At 54.1% G+C, this 24,516-nt stretch overlaps 2 protein-coding genes across 2 annotated transcripts in view; one reads left to right on the top strand and one right to left on the bottom strand.

The window, feature by feature from the left end:
• Positions 1-125: 125 nt before the first annotated feature.
• On the bottom strand, positions 126-15,567 carry Lbhd2 (LBH domain containing 2). Its single transcript, XM_090345434.1, has 4 exons — positions 15,313-15,567; positions 3,647-3,735; positions 774-921; positions 126-450 (listed from the first exon to the last, which is right to left on the bottom strand). Exons 2-4 carry the CDS (start codon positions 3,713-3,715, stop codon positions 413-415), a joined length of 255 nt encoding a protein of 84 aa, XP_090201560.1. The 5' UTR covers positions 3,716-3,735; positions 15,313-15,567; the 3' UTR covers positions 126-412.
• Positions 15,568-15,975: 408 nt separating this feature from the next.
• The window catches only part of Cdc42bpb (CDC42 binding protein kinase beta), a 66,887-nt gene continuing 58,346 nt past the window's right edge, over positions 15,976-24,516 (top strand). The window contains exon 1 of the mRNA XM_090344885.1: positions 15,976-16,456. Within this exon, the coding sequence (XP_090201011.1) occupies positions 16,282-16,456 (175 nt within the window). The 5' untranslated portion in view covers positions 15,976-16,281. The remainder of the gene's footprint in view (positions 16,457-24,516) is intronic.

Here is a 24,516-nt window from a genome sequence, read left to right as displayed (position 1 = left end):
GTCCCCTGGTCTTGCCCAGCTTACCAAACACTCAAGTGGTGGCCCAGGTGGCACCTTGGTCTGGTCAGCTTGGGCCCCAGGAAGGCTCCAAAAGGTCACGGGCAGAGCCCAAGTTGCCCTTGAAGTTCCCACCAGCACCAGCACTGGGAAGCGCCTTTATTTCTGCATCAAGCCACGGAACAAGGTGGGGTGTGATGGAGTCCTGGGCTGCGGAGGGCAAGGGCTGAGGTCCTGGCTGGTCCCTGGCCAGGCCTGGCAGGATGGGCAGTTCTGCGGGCAGCCCACAAGACACACCAGCCTGCCCATCCTGGGTTTGGGTCCTTGCAGCGGTCAGAGCCCTGCCATAGCCTACGTCACTGGGCCAGGGGAGTTTGATGCCCAGAGCTGGCACACCCGCTGCCAGCATTCTCTGCTACAGTCTCTGTTGCTCTGGTAGACCTGGAGAGGGAGCTGCAAAAAACCAAGGCCTCCATGTTGGTGAGGGCTTCAGCTGGCTGATCTGCAGGCCTCAGTGAACCTTTAGCAGACCCTGGGCGGGGTGATGAAAAGGCAGAGCTAGGTACACCCGTGCTAAGCAGGGTGGGGAAATGAGGCCCGGCTCTGGGAGAGGAGCACCCACCCATCACCCACACCCCTTCCACCTGGAGAAGAGGAGGGTAGCAGGAAGGGTGACCCAGGGCGGATCATGTGGGTGTGAGCCTGTGGAAGGCTGGAGCTGAGGCAGGAACTGGGGGCTCTGGGGGCGGAGGCCCCCTGAGGCCGCCTGCACTTACCAGCAGCAGCCTGGCTCTGAGGTGCTCCTCTCTCGAGGCATTCTGGGGGCCAACGCAGCTCCCCACTTTCCACAGCACCTGCCTCAGTGGGCTCGACCACAATGGAGGGCAGCCTGGGGCCCAGCTTGGGGCCTTTCTCCCGGGTGCCCTACAGAGAGAGAGAGGGTGGACAGGGGTTGGGCACCGCCAGGCCTGGCTCCCTGTCCCTCTTGCCCTGTATCCTATCCAGAAGGGGACCCTTTGCAGGAGCCCCAGGGCAGGGGTGACAACTCATCTCCAACAGGGTTCCAGCTCTTCCCTCCCCTATCCCATACTGGGAAAGCAGAGACAAGGCCCTGGGGCCACAGCTGTTCCTGGGAGCACCCCAGACCCTCCCTCCCGGTTCAGCTCTCAGAAGCCAATTTCAGAGTCTCAGGATGGAGGAGCCAAGGTCGCTGGAGTCACTGCATGCCCCAGCTGCCCCTGTGCCTGGAGTCCTGCGCAGCCCTTGCTGGGGTCTTCCCGCTGGGCCCTTAGCTTGCTCCCTCCACAGCCAGATCTGGCAAGACATTACCATGGCAACCAGAGCTGGCTCTCCACTCATTTTCAGTGCCCACACGCCCTCCAGGTGCCCTCAGCATCTCCACCTCCCAGTCAAAGCTCACATGCCTCCACCCTCAGCGCCCCACAACCCCATCTCCATGCCACCCCACCCTCCGTCTAGGACAGGTGGCTGTGTGCCCTCTCTCAGGGGCACATGTGCTTCCATCAGGGGCAGGCACACGACCAGTGGGACTGAGTGCCCTAAAGACTGCAGAGAACTTTCTCTTGAGGTTACCCCAGGTGTGAGCACAGCTTCCGTGCTGGGCCACTGGGGAGTGGGAGCAGCGCAGAAACTCCACTGCTGACACCAGTCTCCCTCCTCATTCTGGCTCTCTCCTCACATGCATTTCCCTTGCGGGGCCCTGCACTGCCTGCGGTGTGCCCACTGCGGTTAGGGTGGCACAGGCTGCATGCTGGCATAGGCTAGCCTTCCACTCCCAGCTCAACTTTCGAAGATTATCAAGCTATGTCCTCGGTATCCAAACTTGAATTTCTACTTTCTTTTTTGCTGTAGGGAGCTTTGAACTCAGGACTTTAAGCTCACTCACCTTGCTTGCTTGGCTGGTGAGCTTGAACCATGCCTCCAGATTTATCTTTTTCTGGTCCTGGGACTTGAACTCAGGGCTTGTACCTGTGCTTCTTTTTGCACAAGGCTAGCACTGTACCACTTGAGCCACAGCACCATTTCTGGTTGCTTCTGCGTAGGTTATTGGAGATAAGAGTCTCACAGACTTTTCTGTGTGGGCTGGCTTCAAAATGCAACCCTTAGACCTCAGCCTTGAGTAGCTAGGATTACAAGCATGAGTGAGCCACCAGCTCCCAGCTCAGCCTTGATTTTTGCTGGCTATTTCATTTTTTCTTTTGCCAGTCCTGGTGCTTGAACTCAGGGCCTAGGTACTCTCCTTGGGCTTCCTCAAGGTTAGCGCTCTACCACTTGACCCACAGCACTACTTCTGGCTTTTTTTCTGTGAATGTGGTACCAAGGAATCAAACCTAGGTCTTCGTGTATGCTAGGCAAGCCCTCTACCACTAGGCAAGGCTGCTGGTTGCTTTGCTGGTTATTTTCAAGACAAAGTCTCACAGACTTTTGGTTTCAGTCTATGATATTCCGGATCTCAGGTTTGTTCCTGAGTAGTTAGGTTTATAATCATGAGCCACCACTGATAGGATTTGAATAATTTGCTGCATCAACCTGCCCATTAAAAATTGGAACTAGGGCTGGGCGCCAGTGCCTCATGCCTGTATTCCTAGCTACTCAGGAGGCTGAGATCTGAGGATCCCAGTTCAAAGCCAGCCCAGACACTAAAGTCTGTGAGACTCTTATCGCCAATTAACCACCAGAATACAAGAAGTGGTGCTGTTGCTCAAAGAGCAGAGTGCTAGTTGTGAGCAAAAATAGCTCAGGGACAGTGTCAGGCCCTGAGTTCAAGTAGCAGGACTGGGGGGAAAAAAAAAGAAACTAGGGTCAGGACCCTGGCATTGCACCATAGAGCAGAGAGCAAAGTTTTCTCTTGTGAGTAGGAGAAAGCCCCCACGTCACCAGGCCTAAGCGTGATTGGTAAGGGGTGTGTGTGGCAATCCTGGGTGGGGACACAATGCCAGCAGCAAGGGCAGGCATGCCTGAAGTCACAGCCTGGGCATGGAGGCCAGGGTTCTCCCACTCCACCAGCAGCAAGGGCAGGCATGCCTGAAGTCACAGCCTGGGCATGGAGGCCAGGGTTCTCCCACCTCCACCCGGAGCAAGGGCAGGCATGCCTGAAGTCACAGCCTGGGCATGGAGGCCAGGGTTCTCCCACTCCACCAGCAGCAAGGGCAGGCATGCCTGAAGTCACAGCCTGGGCATGGAGGCCAGGGTTCTCCCACCTCCACCAGCAGCAAGGGCAGGCATGCCTGAAGTCACAGCCGGGGCATGGAGGCCAGGGTTCTCCCACCTCCACCAGCAACAAGGGCAGGCATGCCTGAAGTCACAGCCTGGACATGGAGGCCAGGGTTCTCCCACCTCCACCCGGAGCAAGGGCAGGCATGCCTGAAGTCACAGCCGGGGCATGGAGGCCAGGGTTCTCCCACCTCCACCAGCAGCAAGGGCAGGCATGCCTGAAGTCACAGCCTGGACATGGAGGCCAGGGTTCTCCCACCTCCACCCGGAGCAAGGGCAGGCATGCCTGAAGTCACAGCCTGAGCATGGAGGCCAGGGTTCTCCCACTCCACCAGCAGCAAGGGCAGGCATGCCTGAAGTCACAGCCTGGGCATGGAGGCCAGGGTTCTCCCACTCCACCCGGAGCAAGTCTCACCTTTCCTGCTGGGCCCAGGGAACTCTTGGCAGGATTCAGCTCTGGCCCGCCAGGCTGGGGCAAGCTCATGCTGCTGCTGAGAGGGTTATCTGAGGAAGAAATGGGGTGTCTGCTCCGGCCAGGGCCATCCAGGAATTCATCAGACCAATGAGCCAAGTGCCATCACCCCTTCCTGGCCTGGCCCCGGTGGCTCCAGCCTCACCTCCGTCCTCCTGCTTCCTGCTGGACCCCCAGCGGGCAGCACTGGACAGTGGCCTCCAGTGGCCAGGGCCACCGTAGGAAGGTGAGTGGCTCACCCAGGCTTGGGACCCAAAAAGGCTTGGTGAGGGAAGGGCAGCCGGCCAAGGCCTATGGCATGGGCCAGGACACAGCAGTCCAGTGAGCAGGGGACAGTGAGGGACGGCACCAGGGTCCAAGGGTTTGGGGTCGGTGCCTTGGTCAGAAGCGAGGACCGGTCTGGCTGAGCCGCAGTGCTGGCCAGGGTAGGAGGCCACGGGGCAGGGGTCCTGAGGGAGGGGCCAAGGAGAGCACAGCCCGGCAGGTGGGCGCCTGCGGGATGTGGGGAGGAGATGCTCTTCTGGAGGGCGAGGTTGCCCGGCCCAGGCCAGCTGCCGGGAGGGACCTGGCGGAGGGCAGCTCGGGTGCAGGGCCCGAGCTGGGCCCTAGTGGTCACCCCACCCCACCCAGGAGGCTCCAGCTCTGCCTCCACTGAGCCGGGCCGGGATTCACTAGGTCCTCCTGCCCGGGTAGAGGGACAGAGCCGGGGACCAGCCGAGGAGACGGCCGAACGCACCTCCCGGCCGGGCACCGGGTGCAGAGCCCCGGGAGGCCGGCGAGGGCACAGGTGGCGCCGCTCCCCCTCAGGTCCGCGGGGTCCGGGCTGACCCCCCCCCGCCGGGGCCCCGACAAGCACGGACCCCACCCGCGTGTCCTGCCAGCCGGGCGCAGGGGCGGGGACAAGGGACGGGGGACGGGGGACAGGGACAGGGGATGGGGGACGGGGGACGGGGTAGGGGGACGAGGGACGGGGTAGGGGGACAGGGGACGGGGGACAGGGGAAGGGGGACAGGGGAAGGGGGACAGGAGACGGGAGTCGGCGGACGGGGGACAGGGGACGGGGTAGGGGGACGAGGGACGGGGTAGGGGGTAGGGGGACAGGGGAAGGGGGACGGGGGACAGGGACAGGGAACGGGGGACGGGGGACGAGGGACAAGGGACGGGGGACGGGGGCCGGGGCCGGGCCCGGGCCGGCGGGGTGGGGTCCGCCGCCTCTGTACTCACTGCGCTGGCGGCAGCCCGGCTCGCCGCTGGCTTTGCTGGGGCTCCGCGGCGGTGCTCCCGCCCCGCGCCCTCCCTCCCGCCCGCCCCCACCCCGCCCTCCCCCGCGGCCGTGTGGGCGTCCAGTGAGGATCCGCCAGCCCAGGTGGAGCCCCGCCCGGCGCCCGGCGTCCGGCGCCCAGCAGTGCCGCCCGGGAGCCGCCTCCCCCCCTCCTCCCCCTCCTCCCCCTCCCCCTCCTCCGCCCGCCGCCCAGCCTCCACCCGCTCGGTCCCGCCGCGCAGCCACGACCCGCCACGCCGCCTGCGGGACGGAGAGCAGCCGTCCAGCTCCGGCGTCAGGCCCGCCACGGGAACCACCCCAGGGTTTTAGGGGTGTCCACCGTTACGGCTCTGCCTGTCGCGCCCACCTCTCCGTCCGTGCACCCCAGCTCCGCCCCAGCCTCCACGTGCACCCCGAGCTCCGCCCCAGCCTCCACGCCCTCCACCCCGCGTGCCCTCCGTGCGCCCTGAGCTCCGCCCCAGCCTCCACGCCCTCCACCCCGCGTGCCGTCCGTGTGCCCTGAGCTCTCCCCCAGCCTCCACGCCCTACACCCCGCGTGCTGTCCGTGCGCCCCAGCTCCGCCCCAGCCTCCACGTGCACCCCGAGCTCCGCCCCAGCCTCCACGCCCTCCACCCCGCGTGCCGTCCGTGCGCCCTGAGCTCTCCCCCAGCCTCCACGAAGCCACAGCACGTCCAACTGTGTGGGGTCACCAGTCATCAAGTATTCACATTCCTATGAACTGCAACCCACCAGCCAGCCATGTGCCAACCAGCTCCATCCCTCAGCTCCATCTACCTCACAGCTATACATTCAGCATCCATTTCACAATGTTCTCTGCCCGTTCATCCATCCATCCATCCACCCACCCATCCATCCACCCACTCATCCACCCATCCATCCACCCACTCATCCATCCATCCATCCATCCACCCACCCAGCCACTCATCCACCCATCCATCCACCCATCTATCCATCCATCCATCCATCCATCCACCCACTCATCCATCCATCAATCCATCCATCCACCCAGCCACTCATCCACCCAGCCATCCACCCATCTATCCATGCATCCATCCATCCATCCACCCACTCATCCACCCATTCATCCATCCACCCATCCACCCACTCATCCACCCATCCATCCATCCACTCACTCATCCATCCATCCATCCATCCACTCACTCATCCATCCATCCATCCATGCATCCATCCAGTTCTAGCCACAATTCCCTATTCATCCAAATCTATCCAAGTATCACCTGCCATCTATCCATCTTCACCCATTATAGATACATTCATTGAGTGCCATCTGGTCAAGGCGCTGAGGACAGAGCAGAGAAACACCCGTGGGCATCCCTAGCCCACAGCCCAGCTTTTCACTATTGATGTCTTATCTCCCAGCCATTATCCACTGTCAACTCAACATCCCACTTCATTCATTGTCCTTCAGCTTATTTAGTTGTCATCTCTCCTTCTGAACATTAAGCCATTTGTTGGCCAAATACCTCTCACCACCTTCCACTCAGCCACCATCTCTCTATTACCTACTACCCACCGTTCATCTTTTAGATGTTCACTTCCCATGATGCAGCCATGCATTATTTGATTTCCTATCCATCCCTTTATCATCTAAACACCGGTACTCATTCCGAGTCAACCCCATCATCCACCATCCATCTTCCCTCAGCCCGTCTATGAATAATGATACACCACTCATGATCTCACTTGTGAGCAACCATTTGTTTGCTTGCCATCTGTTTCTCATTTACAGGCCATCCAGCTTCTGATGTCCACAAGTCCTTCACGCCTGATCCAGCCATCAGTCCTGTGTCTGTACCACTTAGTTACCTATTCTCCGTGGCTAGATCCGACATAATCATCCACTTATGATTTGTCTACCACCCACCATCCAGCCGCACTTCCGTGATTTATTCCACTGTCTACTTTCCACTTCCAGCTACGATCCAGCCACCACCTACTACTTAGAACCTGAAATCCATTGCGTATCTAGGTTCATTCAGGGACCATCAATACATTGATTCAGAGTCCATATCCAATTCATCTTCTGTTAGTCTACATCGTATCTCCTGAATGTTATCTATTAACCAACTACCATTACATAGATGTATCTACTATCTTCCATCCATTCTATATCTAGCTCCACCATCCTCCAGGTTTCCAGATATTATATACACATTCGTCTATCTCTCATATTTTTTTGGCCTGCCCTGGGGTTTGAATTCAGGACCTGGGAGCTGTCCCTGAGCTTCTTTTGCTCAAGTCTAGCACTCTACCACTTCAATACCATTTCCAACTTTTTATTGTTGTTGTTGGTCTTGGGGCTTCAAGTTAGGGCCTAGGAGCTGTCCCTGAGCTCCTCTGCTCCGGCTAGTGCTGTACCACTTGGAACCACAGCACTGCTTTACTTCTCCAGCTTTTTTTTTTTTGGTTTTTTAAATGATTCATTGGTGAGAAGAGTCTCACAGACTTTTCAGTCTGAGCTGGCTTCCCATCACAATCCTCTCACCTCAGCCTTCTGAATCGTAGGGTTACAGGCACGGGCCCCTGGTGTGTGGTTATATCATGCTTTTGTGATGCTCTCTCGGTGTCCTCTCTGTCTCTGTCTCTCAGGCAGTATTGATGTTTAAACTCAGAGCTCTGCACTTTTATTACTGGAGCCATTCCTCGTCACCCACGAGCACTCACTTCTGTAGCTCCATCACTTATTTCTGTCATCCATCCATTTCTTTACCACTCCTTTGCTCGTTCATAAACCAAGCATTCATTTACTAGTTGTGATGATTTAATGCAAACAGTAAAGTTATTACTATCAATACCAGATTCTAAGATGATGAAAATTCAAGGAGCCATCAGGTATTTGAGTAAAAATATCCATTGTGTGGAAAGTTTGGTGTCTCCATCTCCTGCATGTGGGATGGATGAATCACTTTGCTCAAGCTCCTGGGAGGGGGACTGAAGGGGTCACAACAGAGACAGCGGAGGCCTAGTTTGGACACTATGACCGCAGCATAGGAGGCCTAGCTGTAAGGTGTAACAAACTTGAAGTGAGGCAGGAAGGTGGGGGACAGAGGCCATGAAAGGTGGGGATACTGGGTTGAGGATTCATTCTCTGATGTGGGGACAACCAAGAATTCTGGGAGGGCTTTTGGGCAGGAAAGCCAGCTTGTTAAAGCCTTAGAAGCCCCTCCCCGCCCCCCACAGATGTCTCCTCTCCAGAGCCCAGGAGCCAGACAAGGGCCCAACTTAGGGTCACAGATGGATGCCTAGTGGAGCGCCTGCCTTGCACCTGGGCCACAGTGGCTGCAGCTAAGAGTCTGTGCAGATGACTCTCCCTTCCACTCTCCTCAAAGGCCTCTCCCCCTCCTCCTTGCCACCCAGGCTGGAATTGTTACTGTGGGTGCTAGCTGTCACCTTAGGTGGTAGTTGTCATCTGAGGTGTTGGCTGATAAGGGCCTTGAGCTCCTGGCGCTGCTGCTAATAAAGGCTGGAAGTACAGGTCTGGAGGTGTACCTGGGAGGCTGGGAAAGGGACAGTCTGTAAAGACAGGACCAGAGCCCACAGCTCCCATCTTCGCTCTTTCCTCAGATTCTGTGTTTCTGTCTCCACAGAACAGGTAGAACTAAAAACAGGAGCTATTTATCTCTCATCTTTGCTGTGCTCTATCGGGGCCTGCCGGTTCCAGTAGAGGCAGTCGAGGATGGAGTGGACTGAGAGAAGGGTCAGAGCTAAGCACGTGTGAGGTCCTCTGGCTGACGTGATGGGAGTCACTGCTTTCCAGCAGTTGCTCTCCGTACATGCACAGACACCCCTGACAAAGCTTGAGTGGAAGGTGCAAGGTGGAAGGCTGGCCCTAAGCCAGGTAGGTTTGCTCTTGTCTCCCTCTGGTGGACATCCCAGGATGAAACACCCTGGACTCTGGGGGTGTGGGAAGAGGCAATAGCTTTCACGTGTCTTGCTATCTCTATTTCCTGTAGGTGTGGACCACTGATGGGAGCTGGACAGATGGAGCGTACAGCCTTGCCAGTGGGTGGGACAGGTCAGTTTTGGGGGCCAGCTGCTTTGCCATCTCCTGTCCTTTCCCAGACTCTATGCCCAGGAGCAGTCACAGAACCAAGGCCCACAGCTTGATGGCTTGAGTGCCCCCGACCTGGGCCTGCACACAGCCCAGCGGCCTCAGTCTCCCCATCCTCCACCTGGAAGGCCATCCAGGACCCAGGCCAGCACTTCTTCCTGACAACCCTCGGGATCCACTAGCCAGCGCGCACTGGCACACCAGGCTCTACCATGCTGCCTCCACCCTCGGGTGGAGGCCTGGGAGGGCAGAGGTGTCTGGGGACAGGGTGGCCAGGTGACAGGCATAGCCTGGCTCCCCGGACCCCACTTCCCCTCAGCTGGAGAGTGAAGAGGTCTCCTTTGAGCACCAGAGGAGGGGGTGAGAGATGTGGGCTAGGGCGAGTCCACTGCGCCCCTCAATTCATCTCGGGCTGGTGAGATGAGGACTCTTACAGCACCGGTGAGTGGGCACTGCTTGTGGGTGTGCAATCCTCTCCTGGCTGGGGGTGCACAGTGGAGTTCCCAGGACTCCACATCCTCCATTCTCACCTGAGAATGGGGGCAGGAGGGAGAAGAGACCAGCACTGCTCTATGCGTCTTGAGCATCCTGCCTCGTCCCCAGCTCCAGGTATCACTGGGGGTGGGGGTGGAGCCTTTAGGAGATGGGGCCTATCAGGAGGAAGTCAGGTGGTTGGGGGCGTGGCCTATCGGGAGGAAGTCAGGTGGTTGGGGGCGTGGCCTATCGGGAGGAAGTCAGGTAGTTGGGGCGTGGCCTATTGGGAGGAAGTCAGGTGGTTGGGGGCTCAGCCTCGAAGGCTTCTTAGCCCCTTGGCCTCTTCCTGTTGCTCTCTCTGCTTCCTGGCATGTACTTCTGCCATGACTATGCCACTTCAGGACCCTGAGATTTCCAACACCATGAGCCAAAAATAAATAACTAAACAAAAATCTTTTAAGTGATCTCAGGTATTTTGACCCAGTAGTGCAAAACTAAATGGGGAACAGGAGGAAGCTGTGTGCTTGCAGGTCCACAGCAGAGCCCGGAGCCTCTGTGACTCCAGAGGTGGAAGTGTGGTTCTGATCCTGCATCCCCTCACCTGCCTGTCACCTGGGGTTCCAGATGAGAGGTGTACAGTATGTCCCCCTCCCTCCCTCCTTCTTCCTCAGTTCCCTTTTCCTTCCTACCTTTCCTCCATCCTTCTTTTTCCCTCTCTCCTTTTTTTTAGTTGGTTGTGAGGCTTCACCTCTGGGCCTGGGTGCTCTCCCTGAGCCCTTCAGCTGAAAGCTAGTGCTCTACCACTTGAGCCACAGCGCTGCTTCCTCTCTTTCCTTCCTGAACTAAGTGTTGAACTCTGGGTCTTGAATCTTAGACAGGTGCCCGACTCAGCTGTATCCCCAACCCTTAAATACTATTCAAACACGCTCCTAATTTACCTAAGCTGACTGGAACACCTGCTCCGCTCCCTCAGAGCTGGGAGTCCAGGGAGATTCCATGTCCTGCTCTGGGGTAATTTCTCTTCCTTTTTCCTTCTTTCTTTTGACAGGACTGGTGTTTGAACTCAGAGCCTTGCACTTGTTACATTCTCCTAAACCATGCCCTAGTCTTGTTTTGCCTTTAATACTTTTTTTTTTTGCCAGTCCTGGGGCTTGAACTCAGGGCCTGAGCACTGTCTTTGGGCTTTCTCAAGGCCTAGCACTCTACCACTCGAGCCATAGCACCACTTCTAGCTTTTTCTATGTATGTGGTACCAGGGAATTGAACCTGGGTCTTCATGCATGCTAGGCAAGCACTCTACGACTAGGCCTAACCCCTGGCCCTTGGCTGTCTTTGAGATAGGATCTGGCTTCTTGCTCAGGCAAGTACTTGAGCTACAAACTTCCTGTTTAGGCTTCTAGTTGTGGCTCGGGTGACAGGGCTCACCACCACTGAGCCTACTTACTGAGAGATCTTGTGAACGTTTTATGCCTGGGCTGGCCTCAAACCTCAATCCTCCCATTCTTAGCCTCTCAACCAGCTGGGACTACGGGTATGAGTTACCACGGCCCTGCTCTAGGGTGCATTTCTAACATGTTCCCGGGTCTGCTGCCAGCCCCATCTGGAGACCACACATGGAGAAGTACAGGCCAAAAGGGGCCAGAGGACAGGAGTGTCTTTATCCCCGAGGCGTCTGTCTGTACCCCAGGCCTCATCCTGTAGGACATTTGAGGTTCTCATGGTGATGCCCTGGCTTATGCCAGCCATACAGACTTACTCCTTGCTCCTCTCTCAACTTGCTCCGTGCCTCTAAGCAGGTCTCTGGCCTACTCTGAGCCTTGTTTCCTTATCTGCACAGTGTCGGGGAACAAAGCTGTGTGCAGGCAAGAGCGAGGCTGGGAGGACGGGATGGAGTCTGGGAGGTCCCGGAGGGAGTGCTTTTGTAGACTCAGTCTTTCTTCCCAGTGATGTGGACCTCTGCCTGGCTTCGAACAAGAAGTGTCTGCTCTGTACAAGAGCAGGATAATGCAGGGCCCTGCTGCTCGCCAGCTGCGCTGAAGCGCTTAGGCTTCCGTGCTTTGCATTTTATTCAGCAAGGACGATTTCTGCCCTGCCTCTTCAGGGGCGCGCCAGCTGGAGTCAGGGCGGAGCATAGGGCGCTAAAGTGCCAGCTGCCCTCACTGGTAATCATGGTCTTGTGGTGACCCACCCCCTCCCCCTTCTTCCCCCCTCCTCCTGCCTCACCCAAGTGCTGGAGTCTAGAGTCCCTAGATCAAGAAGGGGAGGGTACAGCCGAGGCCTGTGAGGCCCCTTTCATCCTCAGGCAGTGGGGGCCCAGGTGTAGTCTGACCCAGGTTGAGAGGTGGTGAACTTCCCTGATCAACCATGAAAGAAGTGCCTGAAGATAGGAGGAGAGCCTGGCAGCAGCGCCCAGGCTTGCAAGGCTGTGCAGGCCACCTCCCTCTGCTCTTCTGTTGTCACAGTGTCTTCTGCGGCTCTGCGAGGGCTGTACTGCCAGTGACAGCAGGGGACGCCTGTGCTCTGATAGCCTCGCAGGCTGTAGCCGGGGATTCCCTTCCTTCCTCTTGCCGCACAACACCTCCGGCTGTTTTAGTAATTGATTGGAGATAAGAGTGTCATCATCTTTCCTGCCCCGCCTGCTGGCTTCTAACCACAACCCTCAAATCTCAGCCTCCTCCCTGAGTAGCGGGATTGCAGTGTGAGCCACTGATGCCAGGCCAGCCTTCACTACTTGTGTCTCTGCTCCCCTCACCAGGGCACTGCTGAGTGCAGAAGAGAAGGGGGCAGAAGGGGAGGAGAGGAGGGGAGCACCCCATCTCTCAGCCTGACACCCAGTGCTCTGCAGATACCCTGCTTGTATCTGAGCCTGCACCCATGACCTTCAAGGTCCTCACATGGCCAGCTTTGGCATTGACCCCGGGGAGGACAAACATCTCCAGGAAGGCTGCGGTCTGCAGAGGGTGGCAGCAGGAAACCTCAGAACCACAGCCAGGGTCACAGCAGGTGGCAAGGCCAGACTGCTGCCCACACTCCTGCCCTGGGCCCGCTGGTTCAGCCTCCTTCCCTCCCCACCTTCTGGAGAGGAGCCTGGGCCTCTGCTTTTGTTCAGTGGCTACTTGGAGCTCAGGTGGGATGTCGTACTGGAGTCTGCCTGTCGTTCTACATGGCCATCTTGGGTCTCACCTCTCAGGCTACCAATGCTCAATGATCAAGTCACCAGGTCTGTGGGGGCCTCAGGATACAGTGGCGCAGTTAGAAAACCTGGGCCGGAGGAGGTAAGACGTAGCTCACAGGCCCACATCTAAGGCAGCCTCCTGAACCCAGTCTTGTTCTCCTTGGGTGCTGGGACTGAGTGTTGCATGCTGTGGTACCACACCTGACCTCTTATCAGCTTACAAGCGGGTGCGGGGGCAGCCTTGCTCTATGCCTGCAATCCGGAGAACCTGGCATATTTCCTCAGGGAAGCATTCCTTTCTTGGACACTATCCCAAGGTTACAGGAAGGAGACTGAAATTCCCGTGTTCATTGGTGTGAAGTGGGAGGCCCCTCCAGTGCCAGGGCTCCAGGGAGATGGCACCACCCCGTAGGATGGCGCTGATGGGAAGTTAGGGAGTTTCCTGGACAGGAACTCTCTGCCATGCTTCCACTTCCATAAAACACCAGTCCCAGTCCCAGCAACGGTGTTCGAGTTGCTATGGCGATAGATAAAGGAAGCATTATCCAGGCTGATAGGATTCACTTGGTTGGAAAGGCAAGGCTGTGTGGGAAATAGAGGGGAAAATCCACCCTTCCCACCTGTCAGGGCCTGGGAGTGGGTCAGCTTCGCTCAGCATGAGGCCTTAGGCTGACGGTGTTCTCAGTCATGGGCCTGGGTGAGGGGGTTAGGCATGGGTCCCCTATCCCATTCCTGTCTCTTTGGTTGTCTGTGCCAAGGGACCTGGGTCCTTGGGTCACATGCTGAGGTGGGAGAGAAAACAGACCAGCTGATGCCTTCAGAATGGGGGCATCTTATCCACTTGAGTAAAGAAAGCCTCTTTCAGCTGGCGTGGTGGCCCACATCTGTAATCCTAGCTACTCAGGTGGCTGAGATCTGACGATCAAGGTTCAAAGCCAGACCAGGCACAAAAGGACCCAAGACTCCTTATCTCCAATTAACCTCTAGAAAATAGGAAGTGGGGCTTGGCTCAAGGGTAGGTGAGCTTAAGAGCTCAGAGACAATGCCCAGGCCCAGGAGTAGGGTGGTAGCCTTGAACTGAAGAGCTCAGGGACAGCGCCCAGGCTGAGTTCAAGCCCTATGACATGCCACCCCCCCCCCACAAAAAATGCCTCTTTCTCAGTAAATGTGACACCATACCCTCAGTTCAAATCCCCTTACCACAAACAAAAACACTATAGTTTGTAAAACAGTAGGAGCAAATGCCTGGACTTTACATATCATATTTCTTATTTTGGGTGAACTTCTCTGATTTGTTCAATGAGCATTCTTTGTGACCACCAATTTTGAGGGGAACCCAGAGCAAAAGAAGGAAGGTGGGCAGGCACCTACTGGAGGTGTGGCTGACTTGGGATGTTTACGGTTCCAGGCTCATTTTACAATGGAATGCTGCTGTACAGACTTGCTTTTATGATACCGTTGATAACATCTATTTTTTGATGGACAGATGGACAGCTTAGGGTACTTAGTTTCTTGGTATCCACCACCAGCTTCTACTAGACTCCAACGGTAAGCCAGCAGGTGCCTTTGAAATGGAGAATGGTTGCTAGTGGAAGAAGTGGACTTGTTCCTAAGCCCTAGCTGGGAACAGGGGCTACAGGGTATTTCTTTTGGCAGGATTTGTGAACAGAGCATTTCTGCAGGGACCTCATGCTTTCAAAATCACAGGGGGCTTCTGGGTCAGTTCTGGCTTGAACTCAGGGCCTGAGCACTGTCCTTGGGCTTTTTCAAGGGTAGAGCTCTACCACTTGAGCCACAGCATTTCTGGCTTTTTTCTATGCTATGTGGTACCGAGGAATTGAATTCTGGTCTTCATGCATGCTAGGCAAGCACTCTACCACTAGGCCAAACTCGCAGCTCTGGCGCACCATATTTGCTCTGTGATGCCCCAGTCTGAAAACATCAGCTAGACTGACTTTCATGTCTGTGTTTCTTTTTAAATTTTATTTATTTTTTGTGCTGGTCCTGGGCTTGAACTCAGAGCCTGGGCACTGTCCCTGAGCTCTCTCAAGGCAAGCACTCTACCCCCTGAGCCACAGCAACGCTTCCAGCTTTTCCTGTGTAGGTGGTACTGTGGAATGGAACTCTGGGCTTTATGCATGCTAGGAAAGCACTCTACCACTAGGACACACTCCTGGCCCCCTCAAAAATGTTTTTATCCTTTCCCACTTACTTGCTCTTCTCTTTCAGGATCCCATTTACTCACATATTGTTTGTCTCTTGAAATTATCCCACAGAGGGGCGAGGGGGGGGGGTCTGGCCTAGTGGTTAAAGTGCTTGCCTAGCATGCCTGAAGATGGGGGTTCGATTCCTCGGTACCACACACATAGAAAAAAACCCAGAGGTGGTGCTGAGGCTCCAGTGGTAGAGCTCTAGCCTTGAGAAAGTCCAAGGACAGTGCTCAGGCCCTGAGCTCAAGCCCAGGACTGGAACAAATAAAAAAAAAAGAAAAAGAAGGGGTCCCACGGCTCACTGGCGGAGTGCTCACCCTTCGGATTCTTTTCTCACCGTCTTGCTTTCTCGGCCGTCAACGTCAGGAATCCCAGTCATCTACCCTGTTTACTAACCCGACAGCGCGCTTTCCCGCCTCCGGTTCTAGAACGAGACTAAGAGGCGATCCCGGAGGTCTTTTTGGCTTTCCGTGGTCGACGGTCGAGGGACCCGGCCCTTCCCCCGGAGCCCCGGCCCACGATGCTCAGATCTCCGCCTCCGGAAGCCCGGCGAGGGCCCGGCCCGCGCGGCCCCGTCCTCTCCGCGGAGCCGTCTCGGCCGCGCCGCCCGGGGAGTGCGGACGCCCGGGGGAGGCCAGCGCCCGGCTCCCACGCCCGAAGGCGAGGACCCCCGGCCCGGCCCGCGCGCCCCGCCCTGGCGCCGCTGCGCACGCGCGGCCCGCAATCTCGGCGGCGCTCTCGGCCGGCCCCGCCCCCTCTGCGCACGCGCGGCCCGCAATCTCCACTGCGCACTCGCGGGGCCCCGCCCGGCTCTACGGCGAGCCGCGAGGCCCGCTCCGCTGGGAGCCACCGCGGGGCGCGGGCGGGGCGGGGCGGGGCCGCGCGTGAGGTCAGCGCGGCGGCTCTCGGCCGGGCCGTGGTTGGCTGCGCCGCGCCGGCCGCGCCCTGGTTGGCTGCGCGCCGCGGGCTGGGCGGCCGGCGGGGCTGGGGTCGGAGCTCGGGCGCCGGCCGCACTTGCGCAGCGCTCCACTCGGCGGCGTTCCGGGCCGGCGGCGGCGGCCCGCGGGGAGGGCGGGACGGCGGGCGGGCCGCGACGCTGAGGGGAGGAGACCGGCCCATGGACCCGCGGGGCCCGGCGCCCCAGACTCCGCGCCGCCGGGACGGAGCCCAAGATGTCGGCCTAGGCCGGGGCGCGACGACGCGGACGGGGACGGGGCGGCGGCCGGACGCTGCGGCCGCCGTCGCTGCTGCTGCCGCCGCCGCCGCCGCCGGGGCTCGCGGCCGCCGGGGGCTCGAGGGCCGGCCGTGACGCCCGGACGCCGGGCGGCGAGGGGCCGGCGCGCGGGGAGCGGGCCGCGCGGCACCATGTCGGCCAAGGTGCGCCTCAAGAAGCTGGAGCAGCTGCTCCTGGACGGGCCGTGGCGCAACGAGAGCGCGCTGAGCGTGGAGACGCTGCTGGACGTGCTGGTGTGCCTCTACACCGAGTGCAGCCACTCGGCGCTGCGCCGCGACAAGTACGTGGCCGAGTTCCTCGAGTGGGGTGAGTGGCCCGCCCCGCGCCCCCGCGCCCCGCGCCCCCGCGCCCGCCACCCCGCCGCCACATCCTGCGTCCACGCTCCCCCCACGCCCGGCCATCGCCCCGGCCGCTTCCTAGACCCACCCTCCCTGTCTGGATATCATTTCCTGCAGCGCTCCCGGGGACATCCGCCCCGCCCCGCGCTCGCCTCTGGGGTCTGGAGTCTACCCGGAGGAGCCCCCTCCACCCCCCACCTTCCACCCCTCCACCCCCTCCACCCCTCTTCCCCCTCCACTCCTCCACCCCTCTACCCCCCACCCCCTCTACCCCTTCCACCCCTCTACCCCTTCCACCCCTCTACCCCCTCCACCCCCTCCATCCCTCCATCCCCCCACCTCCTCCACCCCCTCTACCCCCTCCACCCCCTCTACCCCCTCCACCCCCCCACCCCCCGCCCGGTGCCTCCCCGGCGGCCCAGCCCCCTGCCCCCCAGGTTGACAGCGCGGCCTCCCCTTTCCTCCGTCGCCTTCCACCGGGAATTCTAGGTTAAAAACTTGACATAAAACGTGCGGCAAGCGCACATTCGTCCTCCCTGCGCCCCCGTCATGGCACTTGTGTCAGATGTGGGAATATCCCAGGGAGGATCTGCGACTGTCACTCAAAAACTTCCCTTCATCTGACCTTCGCTGGCCCGGTCCCTCACTCCCGGGTCTGCTAACCTGTGACGGTCCTCTAAGACAGATGTCTGACTGAGCCACTTAACGATACTAGCTTCTCCAAGACTGGTCCTCTCTCTGTAACACATATTCTACGACGTTGCAGGAAGAAGCAAGCCTCAGGGCAGGCCAGACTCAGAAAATGTGGTGTTGGAGGCCGAGCCCCGGTTTCTAATCTCTGGGGCTGATAAAGCGGATATTTACATGAGGAAACAAATGAACCTGTTCCACACAGAAGCCTCCTACTCCCGCCATTAGGGTGGCTGGAATTAGAGATTTTGTTTACAAATTACAACTTAAGTTGCAGTATTCAGAAGCTTCTGTCCTTGCTCTGCATCCAGATGTTATCCGTGCCTGGAGGGGCAGGAAGAGGTCCCAAGCCACGGGCCAGAGTGTGTGTGTCATCGTCGTTCTTGCTTTCAGAGAAGATCTGTCCACGAGCTGGGGCTTTCTAGGGTCTTTTAACAGTGACATTCCTCACTGGGTCATCAGTGACTTCACAGTGGCTTTGATTGTGGTGCATGCTATAGTCTGAGACGTTCCTGTACCCGGGTTGCTGTTCCTTTTTGAGCACTGGTTGTTCCTCAGTCAGGTTGAGCTGGGTGTGCAGAACCTGAGTAATGTGACTGGGGGAGGAAGCAGAGGGACGGCTGGTTTCACTAGAGGTGTGGTCCAGTGGCCTCTGACCAGGGATGAGGCACAACCTGGGTGGGGATGGGCCTGCTAGGCCTGGGTGACCTGGGACCGGGTCAGAACCTGGGCGGGGTGGGCCTAGATGCTCGGGTTCAGCACTAGGGTATTCTGGGACTCACTGGAGGAAACTGCTTAGCATTGGAGGAGGTCTGATTGGATAAGATCAGACCTTTCCAAAGCTAAACAAAAGCTGCGTGCTGTGACATAGACATTTTCCAATTATATTCTGGCTCTTGGAAATTGTGATTGTAAGTATACTTCTTTTACGTCAGTTTGTGCAAAAGTATAAAATTGAAATTGCATAGCAGAATGGCTTTTTTTTTTTTTTTTTGGTACTAATCCTGAGGCTTGAACTCATGGCCTGGTGCTGTTCCTGAGGCGAGCACTCTGCTGCTTGAGCCACACCTCTACTTCCGATTTTAGGTAATTAATTGTAGGTAGGAGCCCCAGGGACTGCTGGGGTTGACTTTGAACAGTGATCCTTAGACCTCATCTTCTTAAGTAGCTAGGATTATAGATATGAACCACCTTTTTTTTTTTGTTTGTTTTTTGGCCAGTCCTGGGGCTTGAGCTCAGGGCCATCACATTGCCTTTAGACTTTTTTTTTTGTGGGTCATGGGGTTTGAACTTGGCCTGTGTGCTATCCCTGAGCTCTTCAGCTCAAGGCTACTGTTCTACCCTTGAGCTAAGCCCCACTTCCCATTTTCTAGAAGTTAATTGGAGGTAAGAGTTTCAGGTCCTTTTGTGCCTGGGCTAGCTTTGAACCTTGATCCTCAGATCTCAGCCTCCTGAGTAGCTAGGATTACAGGCGTGAGCCACCATGCCCCATCCCTTAGATAGTTTTTGCTCAAGGCTAGCGCTCTGCCACTTGGGCCAAAGCACTACTTACAGCTTTTTCTGTGTATGTGGTACCGAGGAATCGAGCCCAGGGCTTCATGTATGCTAGGTAAGCACGGTGCCACTAGGGCTATGCTCATGGCCCCAAGGTAGCCTTTTAATGAAATAATTAATATTTTAACAGTCCTGTATACTCTGGTGTATGCTAATATTTATGTAATTGTAATACCAAAGTGGTGTGTTTGATTAGTTAAGATACACAGTGGTTGTTTAATGTTACTTGAGATTACCTAGTTATTTGTGAGACACAAAGTCTGGTTTTGCCGGGAGCTGTTGGCTCACGCCTGTAATCCTAGCTACTCAGGAGGCTGAAATCTGAGGGTCATAGTTCAAAGCCAGCCCAGTTACTAAAGACCTTGAGACTCTTATCTCCATTTCACCACCAGAAAACTGAAAGTGTTGCTATGGCTCATGTGGTAGAGTGCTAGCCTTGAGCTTGGACAATGCCCAGGCCCAGAATTCAAGCCCCATGACTGACAAAAAGAAAAAGGAAAACTGGTCTTCGTAGTGGAATTTTATATAATAGAGCATTATTAGGTAGTGTGTCTCCAAGTGGAATGCCTGCTCAGAAGCTGTGTCTAGGACCAGTCTGCCATTATTCAGCTTTGGGGCTCTCACTCTGTGGTAAAACCTCAGCTGTGATAACTCTAGTCATTTAGGAAGCCAGCCTCTTTCTGTCTCTCAAAATCTTGCAAGGTATCTGATGACAATCATGTAGAATTCTTGAGACTTATAGAAGAAAAGCAGCTTATCCAGCCCAAACTTGGACTTGCTGGGAAATCTTTGACAAAATTTGGAACATATAAATAGTAAGTTTTGAAGTTTTAGGAGATTTTGTGGGCTGGAAGTGTAGCCTAGTGGTAGAGTGCTTGCCTAGCATGCATGAAGTCCTGGGGTCAATTCATACACAGGAAAAGCTGGAAGTGGTGCTGTGGCTCAAGTGGTACAGCTCTAGCGGTGAGAAAATTCACGGATAGTCTTTAGTTTTCTTTATGTTTGTAATTTGATTGGTTTTTCTCGGTGAAATTCTGGACCTTGATTAGAAGTTGGAAATACTCCACTTTACACGTATAGTTCTTTTTGCCAGTCCTGAGACTTGTACTCAGGGCCTGGGCACTGTCCTTGGGCTTTCTTAAGGCTACCATTTGAGCCACAGAACCACTTCTGGCTTTTTTCATGTACATAGTACTGAGGAATTAAACCCAGGTGCCTGCTAGGCGAGCACTGTACCACTAGGCCACACTCTTGACCCTCACTTGTATAGTTCTTTGGCAGTTAAAAAAAATGTAACTTGGATATCATTCGAAGCAGAGCACATGAAGTGCTGTAAAATTTCCACTAGTGAATAGCAACAAATATAAATGACCAGCAGAGGTGAATGCAGTATCTTTCTTTCCTCTTTGTCATACAAAGCCATTTCATGTGTTGGGTATTTTTTTTTCCACAGCCCAAGTAGAAAACAGCTAATGTCACATGTGGACCTAGCTGATGTTTGAAATTCCAGCTGGTGGCACTGGACCACTGTGTGTGGTGGCCTGTGGAGCAGTAGGCAGGCCTGGGTGGTATAGACAGGTATCGTGGCTTCCCTCTTCACCTGCCTTGTGCTTCTTGGTTCTTTTCTGCACTTGTGGTCTCCTCATTAGCAATGAGGAGAATGAGCTCCTGTGAGTGTGAGGGGATGCTGGCCCTTGGTAAGTTAGTGAGGCTCTAAACTTAATTGATGACACCAAAGTTCTCCACGTGTATTTATTTATTCATTTTATTTCATTTTATTTTGCCAGTCCTGGGGCTTGGACTTAGGGCCTGAGCACTGTCCTTGGGCTTTCTCAAGGCTAGAGCTCTACCCCTTGAGCCTCAGCACCACTTCTGGCTTTTTTTCTATGTGTGTGGTACGGAGGAATTGAACCTGGGTCTTCCTGCATGCTAGGCAAGCACCCAGCCCCCCTGTCCACTTTTTTTTTTTTTTTAAAGCAAGTCTTATGTTTGTGAAATGTAGATAACCCTTGTGAAATAATATATTAGGGGTAATTGAATAAAAACCAGATATCAGCAATATGATAGAAATCTAAATGAATTAACCAGCTCTTTTACTTTAGTGGAAAAGGTTTCTCTGTCTTTTACAATTACTGGTTTCTTCTTTTTCCTTTTGTTTGTATATAGTTTATGAGTTCAAGTGCAAATGGGGATGTTGGCTATAGTCAGTTTTGCAACCATCTATGACACTGAATTCCAGAACATTTTTACCACCCTTAAAGAACGCCATCCTCCATCTCTTCCTGCCTTCCTTACATAGTAGCCTGCGTGGACATGGACCATAAGTGGAATTGTACCCCATGCACCTTTTGTGATTACTTCTTCTCAACTTGCATAGTATTTTCATGAATCATTCCACAGGTTTTTTTTTTTTTTCTTTCGTTTTTGCCAGTACTTGGTTTGAACTCAGGACCTTGAGATCTTATTTGGCTTGCTTGTTCAAAGTTTAAACTCTTCCATTTGAGCCACACCTCCAGTCTGACATTTTGCTGGTTAATTGGAGATGGAGCCTTGCAGGCTTTTCTGGCTGCCTGGGCTGGCTTGAACCTGTATCTTTCAGTCTCAGTATTCTGAGCAGCGAGGACCACACTTGTGAGCCCCTAGTGCCTGGCTGAGTATGATTTTTCTATTCTCACTGCACTTTATAGTCTAATAGTTACTTTCTTACTTCACTTGTTTCAATCTTTATTCCCAAATAAAGAGTAGGCCTTTAAAAAAATTTAAATATTTAGGGCTAGGAGTTTGGCCAAGTGGTAGAGTGCTTGCCTAGCATGCACAGAGACCCAGGCTCAATTCCTTGGCACTACATACATAGAAAAAAGCTGGAAGTGGTGCTGTGGCTCAAGGGTAGAGCTTTAGTCTTGAGAGAAATCCAAGAACAGTGCTCAGGCCCTGAGTTCAAGTCCCACAACTGGCAAAAAAATTTATATTATCCTTGGGATATTTTGGTATCAGAGATATGATAGAAGACTCTCTCTACCTCCCTCCCTCCCTCCCTTCTTCTTTCCCTCCCTCCCTCCCTCCCTCCCCCTTCCCTTCCCCCCCCCCCTTTTTTTTGTTCAGTGTTGAGGCTTGAACTCAGGGCCTGGGCACTGTCCTTGGTCTTTTTCAAGGTTAGCGCTTTACCACTTGAGCCATAGCACCACTTTTCTGTGTATGTGGTACCGAGGGCTTCATGCATGCTAGGCAAACACTCTACCACTAGGCCATGCTCCTGGTCCTCCCTTCTTTTCTTTTGTACCCCTCTCCCCCACACACCTCTTGTCAGTGGTAGGACTTGAATTTAGGGCCCAGATGCTCAAGGCTAGTGTCCTACCACTTGAGCCCTAGCTCGACTTTCAGTTTTTAGGTGGGTAATTGGAGGTAAGAGTCTCATGACTTGCCTGCCTGGCTGGCTTCAACCTCAGATCTCAGCCTCCTAAATAGCTAAGATTATAGGTGCCGGCCACCAATGCCCAGCATCTTTCTTTCTCATTTTTTGGTGCCAGTCCTGGGTCTTGAACTCAGGGCCTAGGCACGGTCCTTGAGCTTTTGTGCTTATGGCTAGTATTCTACCACTTTGAGCCACAGCTCCATTTCTGGCTTTTTGCTGATTAATTGGAGAGAAGTCTCATTGACTTTCTTGCCCAAGTTGGCTTTGAACTGCAATCCTTAGGTCTCAGTCTTCTTCAGAGCTGGGATTATAAGTGTGAGCCCCTGGCAAGCAGCTAGAGGCTTTTCATTACTTGTGATGCTAGAATGTGAACTTGGAGCCTGTGCTTGCCAGGCAGGGGCTCTTCCACGTGTACCATGCTCCTGGACATGGTAGCTCTATGAAAAATAGCCAAGCTCCCCGACTGTTCTTGTTGGAGAATATATGCAGGAGTGGATTTTGTTCCTCCCTCCCTCCCTCCTCTGCCTGTCTGTCTGTCTGTGAGGTTGGGCGTTGAACCTGGGGCCTACATATGCGAGGTCATTGCCTCCTGTTTAGTAGTTATACTTGAGCCCCAGAGCGCTTTATCACTCATTTACACTACTAGAATGCAATGCCTTTTAGTGGGGAGTGTTTTCCCAAAGTTTAGTATTCTGCCTAATTAGGCTTTTTTTTATTAAAGAATTTATTAACATTGGTTTTTACATCATATTTCAAATGACGTGTTTAACAAACAAGTACTCAAGAAGGGAATCTCTATATACAATCACTGGCACTTAGATTTTAGAACATAATCAAAATTAGGCTGAAGGTTGGTATGTCATAAATACATATTAATCCATGTAATAAAACATTATGTCTATAGAATCATAAATTTTTATGTCTATGTACTTGTGTTTATATTTCCAATACCATGTCCATAGCATTGGGTATGCAAATATTGAGTCCTCACTCTTGTACTGTTTGGATCGAATAGCCACATATTAAGGATACCATGCGCCTTTTGTTCCTTTGGTCTTGACTTGTCTCACTCAACATGATTCGTTCTAGATTCATCCGCTTCCCTGCAAATGCTATTATTTTATCTTGTCTGTTGGCTATGTAGAATTCCATTGTGTATATATACCACATTTTCTGTATCCATTCATCTGCAGTAGGGCATCTGGATTGTTTCCATCGCCTGACTATTGTGAATAGTGCAGAGATGAACATAGCTGAGCAGGTGTCCTTATCATATCCTAGGTTATGATCCGCTTAGGCTTTTTGTCTTTTATATTTGTTTTGATTAATAATTACTACTCTCTTAGGACTACCATACACTGTATTAATAATATCTGGTTTATATTTATTAGCATGATTTTCTTATTTCCAGTAAATTTGTATATAGTTATTTAATTACCTTAATTTCTCTTACGTCTGCTAACGTTACTTTAAATTTTCACCTAAGTTAGAGGAGTTACCAGTTCAAGTTTATGTTTAGATTCTTCTCATTTCCTGCATGAGAAACATGAAACGTTTCTCCCTTCTTTTTCTATCTGTCCCTTATCCTGATAATATTAAAATAATAATTATAGCTGGGTACCAGTGGCTCATGCCTGTAATTGTAGCTACTAAGAAGGCTGAGATCTGAGGATTGTGGTTCAAGGCTAGCCTGGGCAGAAAAGACCTTGGGAGGAAGTAGCGTTGTGGTTCAACATGGTAGAGTGCTGGCCTTGAGCTGAGGAGCTCAGGACAGAGTTCAAGCCTCACGACAGACAGACAGACAGACAGACACACACACACACACACACACATACACACACATATACATAAAAGACAAGACTTTGGGAGACTCTTATTGCCAAGTAACTACTCAAAATAGGAAGAGAAGGTGTGGCTCGAGAGGGTAAGAGTGCTGCCATTGAGCAAAACAGCTCAGGGTTAGTACCCAGGCCCTGAATTCTAGCCCCATAACTGATCCCCCCCCCTCCAAAAAAAAATAAAGTTGACAAAAAAAGTTTATAAGCCAGAAGTGGTGCTGTGGTTCAAGTGGTAAAGTGCTAGCCCAAGGACAGTGCTCAGGCCCTGAGTTAAAGCCCCAGGACTGGCAAAAAAAAATGGTTTACAACATAGGCTAGGAGTTTGGCCTAGTGGTAGAGTGCTTGCCTAGCATGCAGAAAGACCCAGATTCGATTCCTCAATACCACAAGTGGTGCTGTGGCTCAAGAAGTAGAGCTCTAACCTTGAGAAAGCCCAAGGACCCAGGCACTGAGTTCAAGGTCCAGGACTGATGCCAAAAAAAAGAAAGTTTACAACATATAAGTTGTATAACTAGAAAAAATTTTTCTTTTTTC

Source organism: Megascapheus bottae, chromosome 14 (assembly GCF_031878675.1).
Source record: "Megascapheus bottae isolate mThoBot1 chromosome 14, mThoBot2.hap1, whole genome shotgun sequence".
Lineage (NCBI taxonomy): Eukaryota > Metazoa > Chordata > Mammalia > Rodentia > Geomyidae > Megascapheus > Megascapheus bottae.
The sequence above is the reverse complement of the archived record's forward strand: the minus strand, read 5'-3'. Positions and strand labels throughout refer to the sequence as shown.

Excerpts from the sequence above, each read along its gene's own strand:
- Lbhd2 (XM_090345434.1), bottom strand. The coding sequence starts at position 3,715 with ATGAGCTTGCCCCAGCCTGGCGGGCCAGAGCTGAATCCTGCCAAGAGT. Across the intron at positions 922-3,646 it reads CCCTGGGCCCAGCAGGAAAG|GGCACCCGGGAGAAAGGCCC; the intron begins GTGAGACTTGCT and ends CTCTCTCTGTAG. Across the intron at positions 451-773 it reads TCAGAGCCAGGCTGCTGCTG|CTCCCTCTCCAGGTCTACCA; the intron begins GTAAGTGCAGGC and ends GGTTTTTTGCAG.